The sequence below is a fragment of the Populus nigra genome, chromosome 4 (genome assembly GCF_951802175.1).
Source record: "Populus nigra chromosome 4, ddPopNigr1.1, whole genome shotgun sequence".
NCBI lineage: Eukaryota > Viridiplantae > Streptophyta > Magnoliopsida > Malpighiales > Salicaceae > Populus > Populus nigra.
This window is the reverse complement of record NC_084855.1, coordinates 16,215,619-16,238,330: the sequence shown is the minus strand read 5'-3', so window position 1 is coordinate 16,238,330 and position 22,712 is coordinate 16,215,619. Positions and strand designations below refer to the sequence as shown.

General features: G+C 31.1%; 1 protein-coding gene across 1 annotated transcript; it reads right to left on the bottom strand.

The window, feature by feature from the left end:
• Window positions 1-3,225: 3,225 nt before the first annotated feature.
• On the bottom strand, window positions 3,226-8,355 carry LOC133690713 (uncharacterized). Its single transcript, XM_062110978.1, has 10 exons — window positions 8,032-8,355; window positions 7,824-7,907; window positions 7,400-7,533; window positions 7,194-7,291; window positions 5,423-5,511; window positions 5,233-5,338; window positions 4,664-4,818; window positions 4,513-4,583; window positions 3,828-3,942; window positions 3,226-3,576 (listed from the first exon to the last, which is right to left on the bottom strand). The coding sequence occupies exons 1-10, from the start codon at window positions 8,248-8,250 to the stop codon at window positions 3,415-3,417; spliced, it is 1,233 nt and encodes a 410-aa protein (XP_061966962.1). The 5' UTR covers window positions 8,251-8,355; the 3' UTR covers window positions 3,226-3,414.
• Between the last annotated feature and the right edge of the window lie 14,357 nt (window positions 8,356-22,712).

The following is a 22,712-nucleotide window of genomic DNA, read 5'->3' as shown; positions in this document are numbered from 1 at the left end:
AATTATAAAAAACTTGATTTTCAATTGTTATTGTTAGATCTGACGTTGAATGATGAAATTTATAAAAATATTAATTAAAAAAATAACATAAAAATAAGTCAATTCAACCCGAGTTAACTATTAAACATTATTTCTGAGTCGTGAGACTAAGATAACCTAATAAAAAACAAATCAAAACAAATCATGAAACCTGATTTCTAATCAAACACAATATTAATCGATGAAATTTTTAAAAAAAGTCAGTTAGAGAGAGAGAGAGAGAGAGTTAATTGGGTTATCTCGTTAAACCCACGACTTAAGTCAAGAAACTAGGACAACCTAATAAAAAAACATCTCAAAACGGATTATAAAAATCAATTCCTAAGTGATTTAATGTTGAATGATAAAATTAAAAAAATCAATTAAATAAAAAAAATATAAAACAACTCGAGTCAACCCGGGTTAACCCGTTAAGCATTATTTTCAGATCATGAGATTAGAATAACCTCATGAAAAATATACAAAGCAAAAGTAAATTATGAAGTTTAATTTTTAATTGAATCAATATTAAATGATAAAATAAAAAAAATAATTAAAAAAATCTGAGTGAATCAAATTAACCGGTCAGATCTAGAATTCATGCCACAAGAGTATGATAATTAAATAGAAAAATATTTAATATTAATAAATAAAATTAAAAAAATAAATAATAAATAAAATAAATAACAAGAGAATGAGAGTAAAACTTTATTTTTTAATTTATAGTTAATTTTAAGGCACGTGACGCCGGGATTTTTTTTGTTGTTGGGATGGAAATGAGGGATGGATGGCGTGATGGGCTCTGGCGGCAATTTGGTAAAGATGTGTCGTGATGGCTATACAAGACCGATTGTCAGCTCTCTCCGCTGCAGCCACCAACCACCCCTTTAGTTTCTTTTGTAACTGCAATTATAATCGTTGTGGAGCGAGGTCTGAAACATCGCTGATTACAGTAGCGAATCTACAATACTTCTTTTCAATTTTTTTAGATTATTTTGATACGGCTCGCATGAGTTTCTCAAGGTGTGAGGTGAATAAATCAGCATTCAATTGATGCATGGTTTAGGTGAAAACAAAATTAATTTTATTGATTTAAAACAATTAGAATTTAATCTATGAATTTTTGACGTGTGAGAACTGAGAAGAGTCGCCACAGTTGGATAACACGTGTGTCCGCCTTCGACGTATGCTTTCGCCTTTCCTTGGTGTTATTGACTACAGTCACCATGGTCTACCACAGCATGTGGTGCATGTTGACAATGGACGTTCAATTCTGGCTTCGGCAAGCCATTCTTCTTCTCTTTATTTTTTTTTTCTCTCCTCACACCTTCATCCTCGCGCCTAGCATTTTAAAAAATTCAAAGAGGATTCTCACACTTTATTTCGTATTAAATTTTATTTTTATTATTTTAAATATCGTTTTTATTAATTATTTTTATTTTTCAATTTTATTATTTAATATTTATTTTGTTGAGACATGAGCTTTGTTCTTTTTTTTTTATTTATCTTTTATGAGATAACTTTGATCTCATAATCTAATATCAAGGGTTTGGAAGGTTCATCCGAGTTAACTTGAAGTCTTTTTTTTTTTTTTATACTCAACATTGGATTGATTTGAAATTGAAGTTCATTATTCTCTTTAATTTTTTTTATAGGGTCATCACAGTCTTATGACCTGGATCACGGGTTTAACGATTAACCCGAATTGTCTCAAATCTTTTTTTTTGTTTTCTTTAAAATAGATTTTTTTTGTAATTTTGTTCTCCAATATTGGATTGATTGATAATTAAACTTTATAATTTCTTTGAATTTGATTTATATGAGGTTCTCTTATTCTATTAATTCATTCCTAGGTTCAGAAGGTTTGTCAAGGTTAATTCAAGCTGTTTTTTTTTTTTTACTTTTTAAATTTTTTTTATTTTTATCCTTTAACATTAAATTGATTAGGAATCAACCTTTATAATTTCTTTTGATTTGGTTATTTCATTTTTATGATTCATGTAGCTGACAAGTTGCCTCAAGCTATTTTTTTTATTAATTTTTATTAATTTTGTTCATTAGTATTAGTTTGTTTGAGAATTTAATTTTATAATATATTTTTTAATTTTTTTCTATGAGTTTACTGCGGCCTGATGACCTAGACCATGAATTTTACAAGTTAATCAAGGTTAACCCTAGTAAATTCAATCTATCATTGTCTTAATAACTAAAAAGAAAAAAATATTATTTAACAGACTATTATTTCAATAATTTTAAAAAGTATTGTTCATCATATTTTGAATTTATAATTGATTTTTTTCTTAAAAAACACAATAGCAACATGTTTATTATTATTATTTTTTTAAAAAATACCCAACCCGAGGCACACCAAGGGTCACGGATCTAGTGCCCTCTACATTCTCTTGTTTTTGCTTAATTTTGAATCCATTCGCAATAGATGAAAGAGAATTTTAAATGTTGATAAATTACTCTTGGTTCACTAAGATAGAAGGTGGTAGATGATGACTTGTGTGTGGATAAGATTAAAATTGAATAACAAACATAAAATAACTTTTAAAATCGATTAAAAAACATTTCTTTACTAAAAATAAAAATTATAAATCTGTATAAAATTTGTGTTTATAGCTAGCAGCGTCTCATGTAATGATTTTCATATTTTATTTACACCTAATTTATTTTCAACTTTTATTATTACATATTTTTAATTGAAGTTGACAGAATATATGAATTATAATTTAAGCTTACAAAGTGTTACTGTACTAAAAATACATTTTTTTTTTAATCACATCATCTTAGAAGTATCCTTGTCAATTACAACACGGCATCGTTTTATTTCCAGTTGGATATAATGTCAGGAATAAAATGGTGGGCTGACCGAACCAAAAAGCTGGTTCTTATAAGCTTATTCCAGCAATAAACTTCCATTTTTGTTATCGAAATAAATAATAGCTTCGAAGTAGAAAAGAACAAAAAAAGATTTTATTTTTTTCTTTTTGGAAACCATGTAATGTGTTTCCAATCTAATTGGATGTTTTTGAATATAATAACAATTATTTTTTCAAGTAATTTTTATTTAAAAGTATATCAAAATAATATTTTAAAAAACAATTAAAAAAATATTTATAAACATAGTAAAATTGCTTTCTATTCAGAAATACATTAAAATAATATTTTTTTAAAAAAATATTTTCAATATAACACATGATCTAAAAATATAAAAATAATTAATTTTAAATAAAAAAATATTTCATTTTTGTCAAACACACAATATCAAGAGCTAAGAACTAGACAAGACTTTTCTACCACTCAATTTAACAGAGCTAACTGCCGGAAAAGGATTAATGGAGAAAAGAAATGAAGGACGCTCGTCAACATGTGAGAGTAGAACTACCACCGTCAAGTTGCAGATGTTGGGTAGAGCTGAACCCAAGGAAATTCTTCTTTGTAAGCCATGCTAGCCTCACAAGAGGATTTGCAGGTGTACACGACAATGGTTGCCCAATCAAGAGAATCCGCATCATTCTTCACACCGAAGTAGTAAAGTAGCTGAGGTAAGATCTGATGCACCAGATACAGGAGCTATTATTACCTTACCACTTTAATGGGAGCTCAGATTTGAGATCCATGAGGAAAATCAAATAGTAGAACAGAACAACACATGTAGAGAAAAAAACAGAGAAAAACCAAGCAGGTGAATAGGGCCCTCTTCACTTGGACATACAAGGGCTTCAATCAAAATTTAGGAAAAAAAAAAAAAGACATACATAAAACAATATAAATAAATATATCTAAGGCAGATCAAACTATACCTGAAACTCAAAATCTGAAGGACCACCACAGTAACTGCAGTTAGGGATGTCAGTCTTAGATGGCTGACCACTTGACAGAGGCCATAGGGGTTTTGCACTAGCATTCCTACAATACCTGCTAATTTAAACAAAGGAATGAGTATTCCATTGCAAATTAAACAGGAAGTACGATTTACACAATAGAATGCTTCAAATACTAGGTAAAAAAAAATAATCAAATGGCTGAAATGCAACTAGGCTATGAAAACTTGACATGCACACTAGCTTAGATATAAACTCTTAAAATCTTACACAGCCCTGCCAACTTCTCAATATGTAACTGACAACAGTTATGAAGTGATGTTGATTTTAAACATTACTTGTTCATTTGATCATTTCCCAGCCAGATGATCACTCGGGCATATAGCAAGCATTGACAAGTAACGAAGGATAAGTGACAGTTACAGAAAGTCAATTCTCTACAAATGTGAGTCTCAATCAGCAGCCAATTTGGGTTAGCCCCTTAAATGTCTAAGATTTTACATGTTTTCTAGAAAAACCTGTCCAGTTGTTTTGTGGGATCCAAGCTCACTGCATGCAATGCTTAGGATGGCTGAAGCAATCACATAAAGAATTCAAATCTTGTTCAAGTTTTCTACAATATTAAACACAAAAAATGATTTCAAAATATATTAGCTCATATCACCTTAACACTTGTTCGGGCGCTTTGGCTATGCGCTGTTGGAAAGACGCCCAGCACTTTTTGTCACTATTGCCCTGCCCAATACACTAAAATAAGCAAGCAGGAGATTTACATAAGTGCATAAATTTCCATTAACAAGAGCGAGAACTGATACCTCAAAAATGTCCAACAACGAATTCATTGTGTTGTCCATTTTGTTCCTAGACACCAATGAATGAGTGGGTATGTTATCATCAGACATATCAGCATCATATTCACTTTCATCATCATTTATCATCTCATACTCTGGCCACAAGGCATTGCTAACAACTGTTCGAAAACAAGAAAATAAAATCAGACACCTCTGAAAGACCTTTTGAAGCATAAATTTCTTTGAGTAAGCCTGACACAAGACAATGTATCAACTACATTATGACGTGTTCGGTACTCACAACTGGTTACATTCATAATGCTAGATTCTAGGTCAAAATGTCATGTCACCAATTTGAACTTGAACCATTCTATTCCTTAACCATTGAGGGTTCAGAAAATACTCTAAATAAGATGATATTTTGGTACAAGGTGTGATAAAATGATCACATGATTATTAAATGTAATTGTTTTCTAAGAAGCGATAGACATTTTTATCTTCAATTAATAAGAATCAAGTACAATGACCATAATCATATGCATATATAAATTAGTGCAATACCCCAGACCCAGGTTCATGATGTATATACTAGCCTTTAATGATCTCTGCCGAAGTGGTTCCATTCTTACTGGAACTTGAGTCAACCGAAAGGCTCAACTGTTGACAATCAATTTTGTGACCTGAGTGCCAGTGCAAAACCTGTGAGATATGAAAACAATGGAGAGGATGTTCATTCAGCAAGAATGGCCTAAAATGAACTCATGACATGTTGACAATTCATACCTGGTGTTTATGGGAGCAGTATTTTGTTCTTTTGCAACCACTACAAACTTTATCTCCTTTCCAGGTACCACACCAGTTACAAAGCGAAACTAAAACAAGCAAAAATGATGGGCATCATAAATGCTTGGTCTGACAGAAGGAGATAAATGTGATTCAAATGGAAATATGTAAAACATGGGTAGTGATGTTCACACATATCAGACGAAAATATTAATTTGATTTTAATCAATTAATCTATCTATCTTAGAGCTTTAGGATCCTTGCAGCCATGTTGCACCAAACAATGATGTCTTCATATTGAGTAAGGGTTTATCAGTCTCATGTAGGAGGATATTAATTGCTTGTTTGGAAGCAAGGCTTTGTTAGCAATATAATAGGTGATGTGTCAAACCTATTACATTCAGAATAGAATAATGCAGGTCTAGTCAATAAAGTAAATAAAGGAAAAATTATATAGAAAAACTATAAAAAACAATTTGTATCCTCCATTTGATGATTGTTATCATATCAACAAGTCAAAGGACTAAGATCTTACAAGAAAGGCCATTTATGGCTCAGCAATGCTCTTGTAAAGTATGATGGAGCAGTTGTTTTGTAAAGGCGACCATTCAAGTTGTAAATTGAAAACCAAAACAAGGAGTGCTGAAAAAAGACAGATCAGCTCAGTGTTTATCATCATGCTAAAAGTTCAAATCAAGGTCTTTAGCAAAGGATGATGGTGTATCAAAACCACAGAGCTCAAATATGACAGCTCGCAGTAAAACTTCTCTTGACAACAATGCTTGCTACCACCTTAATCAAAACTTTTTGAGGGCATTGGCCTCAATTTTCCAGTAAGAGGAAAATCTAGATGCATCTTCAAGTGCAGGCTAAATTCATATAAATAGCAATCTGCCATGGGAGGGATAGAATTTCATCGTAGTTGAAAAACAGAAAGCAATAATGTGGGGTACAGGTGAGGTTTCAGTATCATGGATTCTCTGGCTCATGAAATACAAACTATGAAACAATCAACAATACCCTCAGTTCTCATAAAATACTAGAACCCCATGACAATTTCCAACCATTTCAAAAGAAAGAGAGAGGAAGAAAGCAAAATGAATATCATGTAGAAAAACAAAAATTCACTTTCAAAAGGTCCATCCTTCAACCTCTTAGTGTTGCAAATGTTCCATCAAGCTAGCAAATAGCTCAAATCACACCCCCACTGAGTACCAAATCCATTAACAGAAAATTTTAGGTTCAGTTCTGTTTAGGTGGATGAGGAAGTAAAAACAAAATCATGGAGTGAAGCAAGCAACTGCCAAATCCAAGCACAAATCAGTAAAAAAAAATAACTAACTCAAATTCTAGTTTTGTCTTAGTTCACTGACAGAAGCACAACTTTACGGTTACAAAAAAGGAGAAACGAGGTGAGGGAGGATCATTCCATAAATTAATGACATGTGTTCTGAGAGAGGAGAGATTAGAATGAGTGTGCTTCAACCTTCAATTGAGGGAATCCTTATACTTTCTCAGAGCAGTTGCACAGTCAATTGTGGTGCCTACTCATTCAAATTGTTTTAGGAGATGCTACGCACATTTCGCGAGGATTAATTTATCAAAAGACAATGAAAAATATTGCCACATACTAAATTTAAAGTGTTTTTCATTGTTTGCCGTTTTAATATTCTATAAAAGTGACATGGATGGTTATTCTCGGTGGCAACAAAAAACCTAAACCATGAATGCAATATTAGATAAATGAAAAGAAATTGAAGATAAATGTTACCCCCAGATCCAGACGGTTTATCAGTTCCATCGTTTCTTGGAGGCTCACTTGAGTAAAAAGGATTAGAGCAAGGTAATTGACAACGAAAAACCTTCACACTTCAGAAAGAAAGTAGAAGAATAAGAAATCAGATTGATTCTTAGCTGTTCCTAGTCATGACATTTGAAAAGAGAAGAACAACGAAACCAGTCAACAGACACTGATACCTTCGAGATGGTTTTTCTGGACTGCGCTTCCATTGCTCATGTTGATCTCTATGAAGACAGGACATTGAAGGGCACATGAACACAAACAATGTTCGATGAAATGTTGATTCCTTCTCTGTTATTGGTGCATATACCTAAATAATTATTCAACAGAAAATGCATTTTCTCTTCAACTTCTTCAAATCACTGAAAATTACAGCGAATTAAATGCCATAGGCAGATATGCACATCGTATATACACTGACTCTAAGTTCAACCAAAGTATTCAAAGATAAACATCCACCACTGACAAAAAGAAAAGGAAGCAGAGAATTGGAACAGTCTCATGCGCAAATAATGAAAATCGACAAAGAATTGTCTGCGGCATGTAAATTCAAGAAATTGGTAAATTATCGTGCACCAAAACCAAAAGAAAAAAGATTACCTGAAGCAAAAACTGTAAAGGTTCTTCACATATATCACAAACACAAGACCTTCCGGATGGTAAATTAACAGGATCCAGCCATGCCTGCAACATAGACATTAACAACAATATAGCAAATACAGCTCTTGCTTTAAACAAACTAAATGGCAGATAATTAAAATAAAAACAAAGAAAAAAAAGGAGTTTTGAAGAGTTGAAATATAAGTACCGGCACGCCACCAGCCTTGCTAGGAAATACTTGCCGCAAAAGAGACCAACAATTCTTTGTCTTTTCCAAGAAACCTAGTGTTACTGGTTCTTCTTCTTCTTCACTATCGTCACCTTCTTCTTCTTCTTCTTCAACGACTTCTTCAACCTCATCGTCTTCATCAAGCGAGGAAATCTGTACTCCCTTGAGCTTTTCTGTAGAGTCTCCCTTCGCACTCATTGACTTAAGCGTACTTCCCTTTTCAGTTATTGCGTGTTTTCAGGCCGCTACCTCTGCCTCTTCTTTGGTGATCAGCCACAGAGAAGGGGCTAGGGTTTTAGGAGTCGGAAATTAAGTTGGTCCAGAATATTTATTTTATCCTTGTACTTTTTCTATTGTCTGATTTTGTAGTTACATTTTGATTTTATTCAATTAAGTCCCAAAACTAAAACTCGGCTCTTGAGCACAACGTTCGACTATTTAGCTTTTGCTTTTGAAGCAAACCACAAAAAATAAGTGTTTGGTAACGAAGGAAACGTGATTTATTTCATGAGAGACTCACCATGTTTTGCGTTTTGAACGTTGGTCAGCAAATAGCAGTTTCATGCTGCTTCTCTTTGCCTCTATACACAATAAGCTACTCAATTACTGTTCACTTATGTGTAGAGTGCCAATTGTTATGATTGGGAAAGAGAACGTGCTGGAGATGAAGCAAATGAATATGGTGTACTTTGGACAATGCCTCTTGTTCTTCCTTTAGTTTTCTTTTTCTCTGATTCTTTCTATTCTATTGCTTTCTTTTTTTTTTTGTTCTGGTTTGTCCTCCCTCTCTCTCTCTCTCTCTCTCTCTCTACTGGTTTCGGTCCTTTGTTTTTTTTTCTTCTTCATCTGTGTTTGTTTGCTTGTGTTTCTTTTCTGATCTGTTGTTCAAACGGGGAGAGCCGGGGGGCTGGTATACTTGGAGGCAAAGCTGGTGCTCTTGCGTTGGCTGGCCAGTGCTTTCCTCTCTCTGTTTCTGTTTTTCCTTCGCTTACTCTCCGACCTTCCTTCCCTGGGTCTTTTTTTTCTGTCCTTTTGTTCTCTTGCGTTTGCTCGTCCTCCCTTTCGCCTTATGTGTGTATCATTCACTTCTTGTGTTCTGTGTGTCCACTTTGTGTCTGTCCCCTGTTCTTGTTTTTGTTCGTCCTCTGTTTATCCTCGGGGTCCTTTCTGTTTTCTTTCCCTTTGTTTTTGTTCTTTGTTCGTGCCTCAGTAATGGCATGCATCGTGGGGGCGAGAAGGATGTTACCATGATCTGCTGTCGTTTCCGCCGAATCGGGATGAAGGAGATGAACAGTTTGCTTTGAAACGACGTTGTTTTGAGCTAAGGCAGTCATTCTTCAATTTGGCCACTGGAATTATGATATCTTGCAATCAGGCCCTTATTCGCGGAAAATTCTTCTTTTTTTTTAATTTGGCCCCTGGATCAATTTCAATTTTTAATTTTATTTTTAATTGTGTTTTATTTAAAAAAATTAGAAGGAGATCGCTTGATGACGTAGCATTTACAGAATTTGATCGCAATCCTAATTTTGTTCCTGATGATATTTTATTTGATGTTGTTGCGCGCTTAAGAAACCAAAGAAACTATAGTCTGGATGGATTTCATACGTCATGAAATTGTAGATAGTTTAATGAAACAATAAAAAATATTTGATATAAGTATTATTTATTTCATGATGTAATAGCAGTAGTTAAATCTACAATATTTAAATTAAAAATCATCAATATTAATATATATATTTTTTAATTATTTTATAACCTCAATTTAAAAAGCATTAATTTAACCAAACACATTAAACTACTTTTTGTTCAACCTCAATTTCAACCACAGTTTTAACCAAACACTTATTTTTTTCAAACCAACCTCAACTAAAAGTATTTTTTATAAAACAACTTTTTTCAAACCACAATCACAACAGCAACCGCAATACCAAACACGTTCTTAAACGATGGAGTGCAATTTTAGCTTTTTGGGTCATGAGATGAGTTTTTTTTTTGTGTGTCTGTATTTTTTTAAAGAATAATAAGATATTACAAGATAATTTTTTAACACCATTAAATTTCTCAAACGATAGAACTCTATATTTAAATAAATAAAATAAAATATATATTATCTTTACGTACTTTCAGTTGAATCTGCAATTGAGTCGATTGGAATTGGATATCTGAACCACACCAAGTCCTGAACATGTAAAACTGGGACATATGCTATGTCAAAGGTTCATATTTTTGTTTCTGTTTAATTAACAAAAGCTCTAGGTGTTGTAAGAACATTGCACACACATATATAAGTGAAATTAATTTTTGTCCCTAAAAGAAAAAATGAGATGCTTGGTATTTAGGTGGTAATTCAATATTTTTTCGTGGCCAATTAGTCGTTAAAAGATTGTTCAAGATATATATATTTTTAAAAAAAAAACTTTTTAAGACAGTATAATAATTAAATTATTTTCTAGGTTAAAAAAGGTGGTTGATAGAGGGTGTTTATATCTTTTGGTTTTTTAAATTACAATAAAAAAACATCTTTACCTTTGAAATCAAGAAAAAATAAGTCACGTGTATAAAAATATTTTTATCATTTCAAATATGTTTTTGTTAATTCTATAAACATGGAGAGCAATTTGATCTTCTTCACAAGATAAATTAATATTTAATTCTAAAAAGTTGTTGATGTATGTAATTCAAGCACCAACATGTAGAAGAGATCTACGCCTTTTTAGTAGTGTGTGCTACGCCTCCTAATGGTTAAACCTGTCCTTCTATAGTATCGTTGAAAATGCCACCAAATTTTCTTTCTCTTAGTGCATGTGATGGTGGCTTGTCACCATCGAATATTTCTTTTTTTTTTCTCATTCTTTTCTCTCTCATCCTCTAAAAATCACACGTTGGACCTTTTTGTTTTTTGTATTTTAATTTTAGTATTTCTTTAATTTCTAATTTTTGTTCCATGTCTTTTTATAAAAGTTTTGTTTGTTTTTAATTTATTCATTTAATTTCAATTTTTTTATATTATTTTTTTTTCAATTTGATCCTTATTTTTTGCATTTCTAATTTTTTCCCTTGTTTTCTTGTAAAAGTTTTATTGGTTCTTAATTTTATCATTTAATCCAAGTTTTTTGTGCATTATTTTTTCAGATTTGATCCTCATTTTTTTAATTTTTTTTCTTTTGTTAAATTTATTTTTCTTTTCAATTTAACTCTCCAAGAAATTTTTTTTGTTACCCTCTAATTTATTTTTTATTTTGATTTTCAACCTTATTTTTTTAATTACTATTTTTTATTTCAAATCCTTTTGTGTAATTTTTTTTTTCAAATTTTTTTTTCAGCGTTTGATAAAAAACCCTCAATCAACCAAGTGTTGGAAGATGAACTAAGAAAAAAATCAATTAAAAAAGGATATAAAACGACCTGAGTTAACTCAGGTTAACCCATCAACCATATAACCTGAGTCATGAGGCAAATATAACTTGATAGAAAGCAAACCAACATGAAATATAAAGCCTAATTCTTAATCAATTTGATATTGAATGATGAAATTGAAAAAAAAATCAATTACAAAAAATAAAAAAAATTTAAGACAACTGAGTTAACCCGTTAAACCCATAGTCTAAATCATGAGACTAGAATAACCTCATAAGAAGAAAATTAAAAAAATATTATAAAGTCTAATCTCCAATAAATCTAATATTGAATAATAAAAATAAAATTGAAATTGAAAAAAAACACTATTATAATGAATAATATTTTATGAGGAGGGGTATTGTAAAATCTCATTCTCTTTTAGTTCTTTGTTAACCAAGTGTTGAAAGATGAAATTAAAAAAAGAATTAATTAACAAAAGGATGCAGAATACGACTCAAGTGAACTTAGGTTAACCCGCCAAACTTCTGATACGAGTTATGAGACTGAGATATACTCATATAAAGCAAACAAAAATAAATTACAAAGTCTAATTGTCAATCAAATTAATGTTGAATAATGAAATTGAGGAAAAAAAAGTCAATTAAAAAAAATCGAGTCAATCAAGTTAACTCGTTAAACTTGCAATCCGGGTCATGAGATTGAAATAACCCCATAAAAAGCAAATTAAAAAAAGATTATGAAACTCAATCCTCAATATAATTAATATTAAAATATAAAAAAGAAATTAAAAAAAAACATAAACTAGAAAAAAAAAACACAAATAAAAAAAACATTATTATAGTTAATAGTATTTTGTGAATCCGTAAAATCTCCTCCCATTTTTTAATCAATTAACATTTACAACATTTTTTTTTTATAATCTATCCATTTATATATTTTTTAAACTTATTTTATTAAATTTAAACATTGTTTTTTTTTAAAAAAAAAATAAACAAGTTTGACGATATCGTAAAATTAGTTTCTAGCAACTTAAGTAGGCAAAAAGTTGAGTTTCTGGCAAAAAGTTTTGTGTTTTGGTAAGGAGAAAAAAAACTGAAAGGTACAAGAGACCCGAGTCTATTTGGTATTGTGGTAGCTTTTGTGATTGTGGCAGCTTTTGTGATTGTGGCTTGAAAAAAATTATTTTATAAAAAGTACTTTTAGTTGAGGTTGGTTTGGTATTTATATATGTTTGGTTAAAACTGTGGTTGGAATTGAGATTGAACAAAAAATAATTTAATGTGTTTGGTTAAAAGAATGCTATATGTATATATATATTGATGATTTTTAATTCAAATATTGTAGATTTAACTATTGCTATTACATCATGAAATAAATAATACTTATATCAAATGTTTTTTATTGTTTCATTAAACTATCTACAATTTCATTACGTACGAAATCCATCCGACAAGGACTATAGTTTCCTTGGTTTCTTAAGCGCGCAACAACATCAGGAACAAAATTGGAATTGCGATCAAATTCTGTAAATGCTACATCATCAAGTGATCTCCTTCTAATTTTTTTGAATAAAGCACAATTAAAAATAAAAATAAAAATTGAAATTGATCCACAAGCCAGATTAATTTTTTTTTCCATGAATAAGGGCCTGATTGCAAGATATCATAATTCCAGTGGCCAAATTGAAGAATGACCGCCTCAGCTCAAAACGACGTCATGTCAAAGCAAATTGTTCATCTCCTTCATCCCGATTCAGCGGAAACTGCAGTAGATCGTGGTAACATCCTTCTCGCCCCCACGATGCATGCCATTACCAAGGCACGAACGCATGGCATTCTTTGGCCTCATAAAAGCCAGAGAAAGGCCACGACAAGCGGGGGGAGGCCACGTGAAGAACAAAAATAAAGGGAAAGAAAACAGAAAGGACCTCAAGGATAAATAGAGGACGAACTAAAACAAGAACAGGGGACAGACACAAAGTGGACACACAGAACACAGGGAGTGAACAATACACACAAAAGGCGAAACGGAGGATGAGCAAACACAAGAGAACAAAGAACAAAAAAAAGACACATGGAAGGAAGATCGGAGAGTAAGCGAAGGAAAAACAGAAACAGAGAGAGGAAAGCACTGGCCAGCCAACGCATGAGCACCAACTTTGCCTCCAAGTATACCAGCCCCCTCGACCCTTCCCCTTTGAACAATAGATCAGAAAAGAAACATAAGCGAACAAACACAGACGAAGAAGAAAAAAACAGAGGATCGAAACCAGTAGAGAGAGAGAGAGAGGACAAACCAGAACAAAAAAAAGCAACAGAATAGAAAGAATCAGAGAAAAAGAAAACTAAAGGACGAAAAAAAGCATTGTCCAAAGTGCACCATATCCATTTGCTTCATCTCCAGCACGGGTAAACTTCCCATAGGTTTGTGGAAAGCAACTCTCAGCTGCTTTTCACAAACCTGCAGTTTTAGTAAAATTTACATGGGTCCCACGTGAATAATGAATTGTGTTTTATCATTACCAAACAGTCTAAATCTACTATTTGTTTTAAACGCAACCGCAGCCACGTAAACAAACGGACACTTAGTGATATTTGGAAAGCAGTCCACCAACACATAGTGCCTGCTTGATATTTGAGAATGTGATAACTATTATAGTTTAAAATATTTTTTATTTTGAAATGTATAAAAATAATATATATTTTTTTATTTTTTAAAAAATATTTTTAATATTAAACATTAAAATCATTTAAAATATAAAAAAATTAATTTTAATTTTAAAAAACATGATTTTACTTGCATTTTCAAACACTTCTAATTCAACGCAAGGTAAATTTATGTGCGGCGGTCCATGGCAGAGCTGGTACGTGGCTTGGAGATGGAAAAGGTCTCTTGTGAATAATTATATGGACATGAAGAATATTGGATAAAAATAAAGAGCAGTCCCTTTTCTTTACAAAAATTAAATTTCTAGATTTATTATATGTTTTCTTAAATTTGACTAGACAATGTTACTTCTTCAAAATTAAGATCCCTCCCGTATCGATCAGACGGTTGAAATGTAAAACTAAAAAAACAAGACATAAAATGTTAATAAGTGCTTTGGATTTTTGGAGGCAATTTCAGAAATTCTTTGAGAAAGGAAAAATATACTAAAAAATAGTAATGTTAATTTAGAAAAATTTAATTAATGTAAATAAAGTATATAAGACACACAAAGTTATTCCATTATGGAATGATGTGCTAATATTAAACATTAATTTTTTAAAATAAAAAATATTATTTTGATATATTTCTATACTAAAAATAAATATTTTGAGAAGTAACTGCGTTTGCAATACCAAACAGAGTCGATTAATAATGGTTATAATGGTTATCCATCAAATAATTTGACATAGAAGGCCTAAAACGATAGCCATACTAAATTTAGATATTTTTAGCGATGACAACCTTATAATGAATTTTTTCTAGAGAAATATTGAGAATGAATCTAATATCCATCTCAATTCCATCTTAATTTTTTTTAGTTTAGATTTACTGATATTTTGAGGTTTAAATTATGCTCACTTGGGTCGTGAAGTGGCTCAAAATAGCAATAATATGGTCAAGTGGTCTATTGATGGTGTTGCTAACGGTTGTCGTGGCCTCCTGGGGGAATGGATAACGATAATATTTTCATAATTATGTTAGGCATAGTTATAAAACCCAATCTGGTAGTCAACCCAATAAAATGACCGAGTCATGGGTTTGGTGGGTCAACTCAGGTCAAGAACCAAGACACACGTTAATATGGTTGTTTTGACATAAAATTTAACTAGCATAAAAGAAAATATCACATTAACATATATGTTAGCATAATTAACAAGAAAATATCACATTAACATTTATATTAACATAATTAATTACTGTGCATTTGTCTTCAAATAAACAAACATTTAACATTATTTAAAGATATTAAAGATAAGGATAATAAAATAACAAGTTGTTCTAGAGATAAAGAATTTAACATAATAGATATAAGGCAACAACATCCAAACTCTAGTTTGCATTAGAATTCATAAATCAACATCCTAACTTCACTTTGCATTAGAATCCATGAATCAATATCCCCAGCTACATAAATAAAGCAAAAAATTTTAGAACATGTTGAACACTTAACACTAGTAGAATTAAAAAAAAAATGGTAAAGTAAAAGATCTCATTGGAATGACCTCACTTTTTCTAATACAACAACATCTTTACTTTGGTTGAATATAGGCATTAAGTTCTTCGATGTCCAAATAAGCGAAATTTGAATCAAATGCCAATGAGATTGAGCCAACATCATTAATGCTTATCGAAACATCATTATGCTTCTGTATATCTTCATTATCAAGTCATCTTCAATCTCATTTATATTTATCAAATTTACAATTGAAACATAATTAAACAATAAACATTGCATGTTAAACAATAATTTATTTTCAAACAAAGTTATAATTAAAGGATCAAATCTTTCATTACCTTCATTTAAAGTATCTTGAATAGTCATGGTTGATAAATCATGTTGAAATATTTCTATTTTTTTGGTTGTCAAAGATGATGGATTATCTTCTGCTATCTAATTTTTAGTGTAAAAAAATACCTCAAAATTAATTGGATCATAATTCCGTCATTTCCAATAATTTCTACAAAATCAAACTTAAGGTATACAATATAAGTATTAATGATGCTAATTAATAATATAAATAACTTTTGAAGAATTAGAAAAAAAATTACTTTTGTTTTAATCTCAAATTATAGTGGACGTAAACGAGGTCATTAAGTTTGTGATGCTCCAATCAATTTCTCTTCTTAGAGTGGATGTGCTAAAAAATACTCTAATTCCTCTCATATTATGAAGAACTATAAGTTTGACATAAAACTCATATAGCCAGCTTTTGAAGATTTGGAGCACAAGTTCCATACATCACTCATCATTCATCTACATATAAAATTAATAAGTAAGATTATGTAAAAACAATATTTTAAAATTATTTTGAATATGAAAATAATAATATACTTGAAGGTAAAAGGGTGCGATCATTTCTCGCAGATATCTACTAAAGTCATGTTCTGTATTCCTAAACAACTTCATTTCACTTGTAAGCTTGCTTAACATAATTGCATTTCTATTTGCATACTTCTCAACAACATCTAGAAGTCCGGAAATGGTGTTTGTATATCTATCCATTAGATTAACATCCTATTGAAACCGAGGATTCAACCAAAATCCCGCTGCATAAAGCTTCCTATACAATTATCCATCCCGTTTATTGTTAATGATGTCTACGAAAGCTTGCACCTTAATCCTTCTCTTTTGAATTTTCCTTTGCAGAATGGATAGCCTCATATAAACATCCCATAGCAGGTCTATCATCACTATCAATAATATGTAGAACTCGAACTAATGGTTCGGTCATTCGTACAATTAATACACATTCTTCCCAAAACATAGAGTTCAACACACTATCAACAAATCTTTTTTCCTTCACCATTTTTAGCATAAACAGAGAGACCCATTCTCTAAATGTCACCATAGTTCTCAAATTATCTTTGTGTACTAAAATGCTTTGTAAAGGAATGAAATTAGTAGCAAAGCGAGTAGGAGCTGGCCGAAGTATTTTTTTTTCTAGAAAACTTCCTTATCAAATACAATGGATAACAATGATTATAAATATACTTTGTAATAGTAGAAGTATGATTAATAACAAAACAATCTGACTGTAGCTTACCAACATCTTGGAGTATGAGATTGATGCAATGAGCAACATAAGGAGACCAAGATATTAAAGGAAATTCTTCCACCAACAACTTGCTAGCAACAACATAATTAGAATTATTATCAATCACCATATGCATGATATTTTCAGACCCAACAAATAAAACAACCTCTCTAAACAACTTATGCAACAACACAATAGTCTTTGAGGCATTTGATGCATCCACTATTTGAAAAAAAAAGTTTTTTTAGGACAATATACTAAGAAATTAATTAAAGTTCTCTTCTTTTGATCTGTCAATCCATCAGCCATCAATTTGCAACCAGTCTTCTTTCAAGTTTCTCGATAATTCTCAACATAAATCTTTATTTCATCAATTGTCTTTGTTAGGTAATAACCATGAAGAACATGAAAATTTGGTCATTTATAACTAGGACCCATGGCTATTATACCAATTATAACATGTTAACAGTAAACAGAGTTAACAACATTGAATGACATACATGCATCAATCATCTATTTTGCTATAACAAGATCACACCATTCGATAACTTCTTTGTTTTTCCAACAACTTTGGAGAGACCTTTTTAACATTATGAGTTGTTTTTGGAATGAAATATGTCTCAAATGTTGCATTTTCTTTCTGTTTTCCATAACTTGCAGTTGATTATTTAACAACACCAATGATTTTATTTTTTCCTTTATTGGCATCCTTCGGTGGTAATATCTGCTTCTTAGCATCGGCTTTATCATCACCACCATCACCTTTATCATCATCGTCTAATTGTCTAATCATCATCTCTTTATGCTCTTTTTATTTAGCACTTATGGATTGAAATCTACTTTTATTTCTCTAGCTTTCCGTTTTCTTTTCAACATTCCCCTGAAGATTTAAAAGCATTTAATGATGAACATCTGGAGGACATTTGCAGCATTATTCCACTTCTCCTATAGTTCCAGCTAAATGTTGTTTGAATCGATTAATGCCTCTACCCGCAAAAACTTTGGCACAATATAAACATACTATTTTTTTTTTTATATCTCATACTAAGTTTAGGAGCTTCTTTGTAATAATCCTATGCCAAATCTGTTTTTCCTTTTATACCACTTGACGTTGACATTGAAATTGAAGGTTGAGATGATTGGGCAGTTGAAGGATCACTTTTTGGAGTGCTACCATGTTGAGAAGACATTTTAAAGACCTGTAATAAACCAAATCAAACTTAATTTAAAAACCATTATTGTTTGCTAGCCCATCTCATTTGACAAAACTAATTTGTTCATATACAAGCAAATAACAACAAAGAAAGCTATTTCATAACATTGAGATGTCCTTATGTGATGATTTCTAGTTCTAAAGCAGCAAGAATTGTTCTGGTGACTTAGGCGTATTTGTTCAAGCTTACATATCCAACAAGTAAAGAAAAAATGATAGGACTAAAAGCCCTGTTCTGTCATCAAAGGGCATATCATTCAAGGCTCAAGAAATTGGTGCATGCAGATGTCCTTATGTGATGATTTCTAGTTCTACAGCAGCAAGAATTGTTCTGGTGACTCAGTCGTATTTGTTCAAGCTTATATATCCAACAAGTAAAGAAAAAATGATAGGATTAAATGCCATGTTCTGTCATCAAAGGGCATATCATTCAAGGCTCAAGAAGTTGGTGCATGCCTTTTTTTAACCCTCTGCTACAAGAGGGTCTATCTTAGAGATTGAGCAAATTGTCCTGAGATTTCTTCCCTCTTGAAAAAAAAAATGATTAGCATGTTATACTGCGTTCACCAAATATAACATAAACACATATGATGCTCATTGTGATATCCATTGCTTTGTTGATTGTAGTAGATTGCCTTATTAAAAATGTATAAGTTCATCGCTTCATCTTATGCATATTATGATAGGTAAGTTAATTAGTTTTGTAACACTTAAGGATTTAGTAGGGCCAATTAACCTTTAAAGACAAAAGAAAGTTGTTAAAACCAGTAAGTGTAAGAAAGGATCATGTGTGTATCTATAAATCTTTTATGAAAATGAAAGAAAGATAGCCTCTAACTAACAAAATATATTAGCAAATTTAGTCATGAACTTTCTTGTTGACTGAATAAACCACTAGCTTGCATAGAAAAAAATAAGAATCATCATATCCAAATTTCTAATAAGCAAATCATAATTTATTATATTGAGTGTCCTCTACTATGAAAAAAACATTTGTTAGGGTAATAATTGACAATACATAAATTTATTTCCCAATCATAGCCAGTAGCTAATAGCACTGGACATGCAGCTATTCCATATCTATCAATTCATGTTTTTGAGTTTAATAATTACTTTAAATGGAAAAATACAGATTAAAAACTTTTTTTTATTGCTTTTAACAAAGAGTAGAACATTAATTAATGCAACTAGAAAGAAAATCTCATCACCATCTATGGTTGAAAGTTTGCTCAAATACTGTATCTATATTTGAAATTCTAGATGTGAAAATCATAAAAGCAAACAATTTAGCTTGAACATAATATTTGTATTTGAAAATTTACTTAAATACTGTATCTATACTCAAATTTTAGATGTGTTGGACATAATATCAATGTAGGAGAGATAGAACACCTATACAAGTAGCACCAACTGGAAGTAACACCAATTTCTCTGATGAACTCTTTGTTAGGAAACAAAGCAATTTAGCTTTTGGGTGTTAATAGATCTCTTTGTTGTTCAAAGAAAGAAATTAGGTCACAAACTTTAACTTTCCTTTACTGTTAGGCATGGTGTTAAATAAAATTAATATATATAAGTCGGGTCTCACCTGGGTTCCCCAGGTCGTTTGGGCTACGGGTCGACCGAGTTTGATCATTTTTTTGCTCTCATTGGTTTTTTACCTTACTTGGATTGGTCTAACCACCGAGTCAACCTGGTTCTAGATCGATCTGCTGGGCTGGTCCGAGTTTAATAACTATGATGTTAGTTTGATTGATTATTTAAGTTGAACTTGCTTGAATTTATTAGATTTTTTTTGTTAAAAGCTCAATGTACGTATGTTGTTCTTTGTTTTGCAACTAATTGTGTTATTGCTAATTTTTGTATGTTGTTGATGTTTGGAAACAATTTTCTTGTATCTGTTGCCCATCTACCTCCAAATAAACCTTTTGAAATGAGAATATTCTATAGAACACCTAACTTTTGAACATGTGATAACATGTAGTTTTAAAACCATAATTGTAGCAAGATTTAGAAGTCTTTGGTAGTATGCTAGGTGTTGCTTTTTAAAATATTTTTCGCTTGAAAATACATTAAAATAATTTTTTTAAAATGCATTTTTAACTCAGTACATCAAAACAATTCAAAAACATTGAAAACAATTAATTTAAAGTAAAAAAAATTAAATTTTGATGTAAAGCAGGTTCAACCTCAATACCAAACACCTTCTTAGATCATGAATTAGGAGGATCAAACTTGGGTTGATTTTAGAAAAAAAATAATATTTTCTTAAATAAAAGTTAATGGTTTTTTGACCGGTTCACAAGTCAACTTGATTTTTTTATTGGATTAAACCAAATTAATCATTCCTTTATTTTTTTTTAAATTGAGCCAATCCAAGCTCTAGATTAATCGAGTCTTGAGTTGACCCACTGGTTTTGGGTTTATGAGGCCCCTTAGAAAGATATAATGTTCGGTATTTTTTTGAAACTCCAAAAATAAGGCTAGGCCAAGCATGTTATGAGTTATTCTTCTTCTTTTTTGTCAAAGGTTTTATTCCTAAAAAGCTTTTCAAGTTATTCCTTACAATGACAAGAATTTGTTTGCATAAGATAAATAAAAATCAACAAACTTTGTTTTCAAGAAAATGTTATCATTAAAAATTATAAAAAATAAAAATAGTGTTTTTAAAGGTGTTATTGCAAAATTAATTTTCAATTAAGAGGTTATTTATGAGTAAGTATCAACTTGTTTTTTATCAAAATTTATTTTTTTTATTTTAAATTAATATTTTTTATATTTTTGTATCGTTTTGGTGTGTTGATGTTAAAAATAAATTTTAAAAAATAAAAAAAATATTATTTTGATGTTTTTCTAAGTAAAAAGAACTTTAAAAAAATAACCGCTACCACACTCTCAAACCCTCTAAATATTTTACAACCATCTCCAATATCAAAGCTCGAGCTCAAGAAAATTACTAAATTTATTTTTTAATAATAAAAATGAGAAATTGTTCACCTAATAGTATTGAGATAATACTAAGCTCGCAACATGTGCTTTATTGCAGGTTAGATAAAAATTCAATTATTACATTAAAAATACAAGCGTCGCTATTTGCTTTGGCAAGAGATAAAATATTTGAAATAAAAATTAAAAAGTTGATTAGTGTATCAGATCAAATTAATTAACCATCATATATATTAATAAATGAGAACAAATTGGTGTGACTTGTTCAACCCAACAAGCTAAAAGCGAACTAGCTGTCCCATTCAAATCGTGATCTAGTTAAAAAAAAATAGATTCAAGTCATCATCATTTTTAACATTTTCCTAACCCTAGCTTAAATGTGAAATGATGGATTGCCAAATGATTAAATTGTTAAAAACAATTCAGGGAGTAAAATGAAAAGATGGCGATATATTGTAATGGGTAATGGGGCATGACCATAATATGTTAATCTAGTTGGACAATTTATGTCTTTCTTTTTTTATTCTCTTCTTGGACACCTTGATTGAGTTTTAACTGAACTCGGACCTGATGAAAAATATAAATTTTTTTTAAAAAGGAAAATCAAGAAAACTGACCAGGATTACTTATTCAAACTCAACTTGTTAAAATTCTAGACTTTTGTTTAATAAAAAAACTTAATTTTCAACCAATTTAATATTTGAGAATGAAATCTGAAAAAAAATTTCAATTAAAAATATTTTCCAAAGCAAATATTCATATTCATAGACATGGTTGCATTGTGATTTGATTATATTCATAGAAATCTAATGGTGTTGGGTGTTATTATATTCATAGACATGGTTATGTGCATTGTGAGTTTGCAGCCTGATAATATTCTACTCGTGTCGAGTAGAAGGGGTGGCAATGGCACTGAATTTGTGCCCAAGATTGGGGATTTTGGTCTGAATAAGAAAGGGAAGTCCGATCGTTATCTCAAGAGGGACTGCTTTGTATACGGCACCGGAGTCCGTGGTTGATCATGTCCAAGAGGCTCCCTCTGACATATGGGCTCTTGGATGCATAGTTTCCGGGATGCTTACAGGGAAGCCAGTCTGGGATTTGAAGCCTGAGGCCACTACTGAAGAACTCCCGAGAAAGATTGGTGACGAATTGCCTGAAATCCCTCCTCAGATCTCCAAGGACGGGAGAGATTTCTTGAAGGGATGGAAACCTGTGTTCAGATCGATTGACTGCTGAGATGTTACTGGACCATCCTTTTGTGTCAGGATTGCAGTTCTTACCATTCCTAGCTTCTCACTGAAGAACGCGCACATGGATTGCAGTTCCTCATTCTGTATGCCATCTGCAGAGATAATCACTACAATCCAGTTGATCTAAAAAGACCGTTAATC